Genomic DNA, 7,346 nt, shown 5'->3' with positions numbered 1-7,346 from the left:
GGTTTCCATGTGGACGGCCACTGATAATTAAATCAATACACCTTATTATATTAATTAAAACTCCAACTCAAACCTAAAACACATGGAGCTACTGGGGCGTGTTAAGGTTCCTACAGGTTCTGCCAATCAGCTTTGCGCTCCGTTGTATTTATCTCACTTCTGAAAAAAATAGAGCAAGTGATTTAATCTTGCACTGTCTTGCAATGTTATTTTCCGTAAAACAAGTGAAAAAAAACTTGTTTCCAACGCAGAACAGCTTGGTTGAAGTGAAGCGTGATTTTCTTGATCTGCCTCGTTCTGCTGTGACTGAAGCTGCTGACGCTTCAAACCAGAACAGAAGTGGAGTTATTTTAACCCAGCGGCGGAACAGAATGATCCACCTGCTGTAAGTCAAATGGCAGAGTGGGATAGTGATTAGAGCGGCTGTCTTGTAATGAAAAGGTCAGAGGTTTGAGCCCAGCAGCCATTTTCAGCCGTCAGTGTCCTTGAGAAGACAGATAATACTCCCACATGCTCAGTTATAATGAGACGCTCTGGATGAGAATTGCAAAAAAAAACAAAAAACCCTGAAACTAAAAAAGTGACTTGTTAAGATGGACATTATTGTGCAGGTTGTGTGTGAGGCTCCGTGCTGCTGCTTCACCTCATCACACACCCACTGAAATAACCCTGCAGCTGAAATTCCTGACACGAATCCCGCGATTTAGGTTATTCTATGAATCTCAAGCAGCCTATTAGAGTTTCCCTTTGCAAGATTTTTAATAGACCACTAAATCTCCTGTTAGAATTGCTAATGTAATTACCCTATTTTATAATTAAAGTCCAACGTGTTGCCAAATAACACTGCCACCCACATACACACACATACACACACACACACACATACACACACACACACACACACACACACACACACACACACAGGCATAATTATCCTACGCCTCCTGCGAACAAATAACAGTCTAAAGCCTTTCATCAGCGCATCCATTATTAGTGCAGATAGCACACACACACTTTCTCTCGCGCTGTCTTACTCACACACACACACACACACACACACACTTTCACACTGTGCGTAGGCCTATTAGGGTTCGACTGATACGGGTTTTTGAAGATACTCATGCCGATATTTTTGGATTGCAGCTGCCGATACCTGATATTTTGTGCCAGTGTTCAGTATCTTTGAATTTGACCATTTCCATACCTAAAAAAAAATCCCCCAAAATGACAAGTATTCAGTTTTTTCTCCCAGAGTTTTCTTCTTGTCAGGGTGGAAAAAGCTTCTGAAACAGCATTTGGACACTAAAACTCTCCACTGAAACCCAGACTAAAGACAGTTTAGCTGGGTTAGCAGCTCATTAAGGCAGATTGAGGCAAGTTTCACTGAAGGTTTTACCGACTTCCACCCTTTTAAGCTGGCTGAGTCAAACACTCCCACAACACACTCTGATGATTTCTCTAGGCAGGAACTTGAAAAATAAACAAATAAATGATAATAAAAACATATTCACTAGCCATCATATCCATCATACTTCCATTATATCGGGTTAGGGTTAGGGTTAGTGATGACATTGGCTTGCTAGAATGTAAACAACAATTTAAAAATGTCTTTAGAAAGTGCAAATAACATAATTTCGATGGAAAGCTTGAGAAATTGACGGTCTCATTTGTGATTCCTACAGCAGAATAAAATGTAGCTCATATTGCGATTCATTTTTCTGCCCCCACGAATTTCGATATATCGTCCCCGTCCCTAAAGCGGACAGAGCAAAGTGGGCTCACACGTGCCGATCACAGTGCAGGAAAGTCATGAAAAAGGAAAGGAATCAGACCGGTGTCATTATTCACCCGGCTGCAGTGAGGAGTGAGCGCTGCTGCCACGGTGTCAGAGCTGTTTGTCCCCCAGATCAATTGAATAAACATTTGTCTTCGGCAGCACAGTGCCCTCGTCCTTCTCCCTCAGGCGTGCCTTCTTGCATGTATGCATACGTGGGCGGTGGGGGCACACACAAACACACACATACACACACACACACACACACACACACACACACACACACACACACACACACACACGGCTACTGGGCTGAGTGGAGCATGGGAAGATTTATGGTCTGGACTGAGATAGAAAGCTAAACGACTGAGGAAAAAAACAGGGAGGAGAGGACAAGAGGAGACCCAGCAAAGGTTTAGACGTTGGATAGATGTTGAAAACCTGCGTAAATACAGTATAGCAACAAAATAAAAGTTGAGATGATGTCCATGGTGGTCCATAGTTGCTCGTTTTGTGGAATCAGGACATAAATATCTTTCTGATATCCGTTTACAGTGCTGTTATAAAAATCCTACTATAAAATGAGGAAAACTCTGTCCATCTGTCTGCATTTTGCTCCTCAATGGGTTGGCCAATCAATCTGAAACTGCACATGGGCATTGAGCATTGGCATAGGCAGGGACTGACAAAGCTGATTTTTCCATTTTCCCAAATTTACACTGTTTATGCACATTTTTTGGCAAGTCTGCACGGAGTTGTGGCGCGCGCATCCCCGGGTATGGACTAGTTTTTACTAAACCGTAATATCATATTGTGAAAAATTTGTGCTCGTTTGGGTTGACGTTGAAATTGTACATCATGTTAGCCTAATATTTTGTGTTTGTATGGATTGACGTTGAAATTGCACGTAATGATGCTGCATAACTGCGATGTCCTGGGTTTGAATCCAGTTTAAGATCTTTGTTGCATGTCGTCCCCCTCGCATTCCCAGTCTTTCTTGACTTTCTCTACTGTATCTATCAAATAAAGTCAAAAAAGGAAAAAAAAATCGTAGTCATGCTGAAATGAAAAATACCTTTTTCGCCTTTTAAGGTCATTCTAACTATCATACCATACAAAATTTGTCAATTTATGCAAAAAAAAAAAAAGACAAAAAAATATTTGTATGTGTTTTTATATCAAAATCTCATTACTATTACTTCCTGGAAAACGGAAAATCTTTAGTGGTGACATCATCGTGTACCAGGAGGCATACATAGAAATTCCAACCAATGAAACATAACAGATTTTTGAGTAGTCCCGCCCCTCTGCCCCTCCCATCCAATAAAACTGCTTTTCTCTCCCTCACTGAAATCCCATTGGTTTACGCTTTTCACTGATCCTTCCCTGCATTATGTCCCGCCTCAATATCCCTTCAACAATAAATACATCACATTATGGAAGGTAGATGCTCTCAAAATGCGGTTTCATTGTGACTTCTAAAAAATTACACGTAAACCTATGCGGTTGAACTCGGCCTCCTGCATGTTACTGTCCGTCAAACATTTGCTGTGAGCGGAAAAAAGTTGGGGAGTGAATAATGAAGGAGAGGGAGGACTGAAATTGTGGAGCAAATATTCTGAATATTGTATGGAGGAGATATATTGAATATTCTGTGGGTGAAATATTCTGAGTGAAGGTGTGAAAGCAGTGTTATGTAAAGTGTGTTGCATTAACCTTGCAACAGTTGCCATGGTTCTTGACAGAATATTATTTGCCAAATGAACAATTCTCTGTTCAGCCAAACTTACTGTTCTCTCGCTCTCTCTTGTTATCTCTCTCTCTCTCTCTCTCTCTCCCTCTCTCTCTCCCTAGCTCTCTCTTGCTGTCTATTTCTATCTCTCTACAGGTGGGATGTGACACTTGGTGGTTCTTTATACCTCAAACACCTTGAAAAGACCCAGTCATCCCAATCCCCCGAGCCCCGAACCCCTGGACCCCAAATTCCCAATACCCCTCTCCCTATTAGCCGACCTTGGACCACCAAAACCAGGAATATCCCCAAAATCCTTATACTCTATAACCAGTATTTCCAAACCTCTATACATTCAAATCCGTGTTTTTTAGGCATGTAACCCCAAACCCAAATCTCACCTCGAATCCCTGAGCCCCAAAATCCCTTGATACCCCAAATCTTTGAACCTCTTAACCATCATACCTCCAAACCTCCCCCCCTTCATCCTCAGACAGCTAGAACTCTTTGGCACCCCAAAACCCTCTCATACTCTTCGACAAACATCCTCATCATCCTCTCAGCCGTCATGGCCTTGGATCAGTGGTCCTTCCTCCCGACCCCGCCCAACGTCTCCCTCCCCGAGCCCCCGCTGTACGACAGCTACATCCAGGGGAACGAGTCCGACCTGGACCTGAACATCTCCGAGACCGGGGGGCCCCACCAGGACAAGACCAGCTCGGTGGTCATCACCTTCATCTACTTCGTGGTGTGCGGCGTGGGGCTGTGCGGCAACGCGCTGGTCATCTATGTGATCCTGCGTTACGCCAAGATGAAGACGGTGACCAACATCTACATCCTGAACCTGGCGGTGGCCGATGTGCTGTGCATGATGAGCCTGCCGTTCATCGCCATGCAGCTGGCGCTGGTGCACTGGCCCTTTGGAGAGGCGCTGTGCAGGGTGATCATGACTGTAGGTGGGTGTGGAGCAGAAGGATGATGGTGCACTTTAAAGAGTAATGGGTCACTGGGTTGCTAAGCACTTTTGGGTTCCTCACTAGCAAAAATGATCTCAAAATGAAACTCCACTATGGTTGAAATTTGAAGAAAATGTAAATGTTCTTTGAACTGTAGTGTGTAGATTAGCCCAACAAAAATATAAGACTTTTTTGGTTGAAATTCAAAGACTGTTGGTTCCCATCCCGAGTGTGCATGGGGAACAAAATGGCCACTATCTCACTCTCATCACCTTTTGTCAGAAGTGTGACCAAGTCAACTCTGCCAAGTCAGTCTCAAGCCTTGAGGCACAAGGCTGAAGTCAAGTCCAAGTCTAAATATAGAACGGCAAGTCAAGTCAGAACAAATCAAGAGTCCAGTATCCAGTGTCCAGTATTTAATAGCTTAAATAAAACTAAATATCTAGGACTTTTCAATGCAATATGGTTTTAATAGGATAAAAACTGGGTAAGAGCATCATGAGTTTGATTTCTATAATCAGTTTCAACTTCAATAACTTCAATCATTCCATATTCAGAAAACAGAATTTAAATTCAGTCGTCTACTGGAACAAATCTCATCACTTTCAATCTGAGTCATTTACACAAACACAAGATCTCAAGTCAAGACTTTAGAAACCTTTTCAGGTCATCAAAGGACAAGTCAGAGACAAGTCCCAAGTCACCAGAACCCAAGTCAAGTCAAGTCTCAGTTCTTCTCTTCATACAAGTCAAGTCTCAAACAATTAAAATTATGACTCAAGTCCAATTGTCATAAAAAAAAAGTTAAAAACGAGTTAAAAACTGATAAATTAATCCTTAATTTGTGTCTCCTCTTTTCCTTTAACCTCACCTCCTTTTTCTCTCCTCTCCTCTCCTCTGCTCTCCCTCCTCCTCACCCCCTCCCAGACTCCCTAAATCAGTTCACCAGTATCTTCTGTCTCACGGTGATGAGCATCGATCGATACCTGGCCGTGGTTCATCCTATCAAGTCCACGAAATGGCGGAAGCCGCGCGTAGCGAAGCTCATCAACCTGACAGTGTGGGGCGTGTCACTGCTGGTCAACCTGCCCACCATGATCTTCAGCGGCTTGAACAAGGTGCCGGTCTGTGGGATCGTGTGGCCGGAGCCCCAGCAGGTCTACTACACCGCCTTCATGTTCTACACCTTCTTCGTTGGTTTCTTCCTGCCCCTGGCGGTCATATGTATGTGTTACCTGCTCATTATAGTCAAGGTGAGAATCGTGCGTCTGCCTGTGTGAGAATGTAACATCATTTTTGTTTTGTTTCTTTGGTATTTTCACATTATCTTCCTTTTATTACCGACTATAGCGCTGGAATTTCACCAAGGTTGTGCAGAGTTATTCTGGCTGTACATTTGACAATTGGCTAAATTGAAGATGTCAAGACTGTGAATATTGTAAGAACCTGAAAAAGTCAAGGGTAGGAAGATTAAATTCTTGAGAAGTTTTTACATTTCAGTTTCTACAATTAAGACACTTTTTACAGAAACACAAGGAATGGGAGAATATATCACACACCATCCATCTTAGAAATACTGTTTATTTCCATGATGGAGGGACATATTAGAAAGGGTATTATATCAAATATCTATAGAGCATTGCAACACAAATCACCAGACAATAATATAGATACCAAGGAAAAGTGGGAATTAGAAATTAACATTACAATTTTAAATGAAAGTTGGCAAAAAAAACGTTTAAGGATGGACATAACATAACTAATAGCCCAAGACATAATGCGTACATAACAACCGTCACCCAGAAATGGACTACAAATTTTGTCCGCAATTGCCAGTTTTAAATTGTTTATGCTTGAGCTAATAAGGTCGGGTTTTCACTATCTTACCTCTACATAGCATATAATACACACGACAAACTACACTGCTCTACTTCTCCAGATTTGTAATGATTTGTGCCTCTGCTAACATTTTTTTTACATCCTTTTTGAACTATAGGACACTAGAGCTGCTGTGTGACTGAACGAGAGATAGGTAGCATGAAATTATTGAAAAAAAACAGAAAAAAACTCTTCCATAACCATGGTACCATGTGACATTCCAGCTCTATGAAATGATAATGTTTGAGAGAGTTTCCCAGGTTTTTATGTTGTTCCTTCACAATGTCTCACAATGTGAACTGTGTGCTTTTACACTTGGAGATTTTAAGCGCTTGACAATCCTTCCCCTGCCAGGTGAAGTCGTCCGGGATGCGCGTGGGCTCCACCAAGCGCAAGCGCTCAGAGCGTAAGGTGACCCGGATGGTGTCCATCGTGGTGGCGGTGTTCGTCCTCTGCTGGCTGCCTTTCTACGTGTTCAACATCACCTCCGTCACCAGCTCCATCAAGTCCACCTCCGCCGTGAAGAGCACCTTCGACTTCGTGGTGGTGCTGGGCTACGCCAACAGCTGCGCCAACCCCATCCTGTACGCCTTCCTGTCGGACAACTTCAAGAAGAGCTTTCAGAACGTTCTGTGTCTGAAGAAGGTGGCGGGTCTGGACGAGATGGAGCGCAGCGACAGCAGGGCCGACAGGAGCAGGATGGTCAACGACGCCATGATTAACCACGCCAACCTGGAGACGCACAACGCCGCGCTGCTCAACGGCGAGCTGCAGACCAGCATCTGAGGACGGAAGGGATGGAAGAGTGGTGGAAGAGCGAAGGGTGGTCACATCCACGGAGTGAGCAAAGCAGTGGTTGGGGCTTCCCAGAGACCAATGGGCTGCCAGTGTCCCGCCACCGACCGCTGTCCAAACACGCTGGGACAGGAGGATGATGTAAGAGCTGCTGATGGATGTCGACATATGAACAAAGTCCAAGTGAAAAATAAACGATTTGTTGTGGGGT

The 7,346-nt window shown here is 43.5% G+C and overlaps 1 protein-coding gene across 1 annotated transcript; it reads left to right on the top strand.

Moving 5' to 3' along the window:
- The first annotated feature begins 4,074 nt into the window (after nucleotides 1-4,074).
- Nucleotides 4,075-7,126, top strand: sstr2a (somatostatin receptor 2a). Its single transcript, XM_071530058.1, has 3 exons — nucleotides 4,075-4,462; nucleotides 5,390-5,715; nucleotides 6,695-7,126. Exons 1-3 carry the CDS (start codon nucleotides 4,075-4,077, stop codon nucleotides 7,124-7,126), a joined length of 1,146 nt encoding a protein of 381 aa, XP_071386159.1.
- The last annotated feature ends 220 nt before the right edge of the window (nucleotides 7,127-7,346 follow it).

Source organism: Centroberyx affinis, unplaced genomic scaffold, assembly GCF_046629955.1.
Source record: "Centroberyx affinis isolate AG114_WGS23_722 - 3 ecotype Tasmania unplaced genomic scaffold, CSIRO-AGI_Caff_v1 ptg001874l_1, whole genome shotgun sequence".
Taxonomy (NCBI): domain Eukaryota; kingdom Metazoa; phylum Chordata; class Actinopteri; order Beryciformes; family Berycidae; genus Centroberyx; species Centroberyx affinis.
Note: the sequence above shows the minus strand (reverse complement) of the source record. Positions and strands in the feature narration are given on the sequence as shown.

What these genes read in the sequence shown, in the direction of transcription:
- sstr2a (XM_071530058.1), top strand. Translation starts at nt 4,075, where the DNA reads ATGGCCTTGGATCAGTGGTCCTTCCTCCCGACCCCGCCCAACGTCTCC. An exon ending in CAGGGTGATCATGACTGTAG is followed by an intron (nt 4,463 to 5,389) that starts GTGGGTGTGGAG and finishes ACCCCCTCCCAG; the next exon opens with ACTCCCTAAATCAGTTCACC. An exon ending in ACCTGCTCATTATAGTCAAG is followed by an intron (nt 5,716 to 6,694) that starts GTGAGAATCGTG and finishes TTCCCCTGCCAG; the next exon opens with GTGAAGTCGTCCGGGATGCG.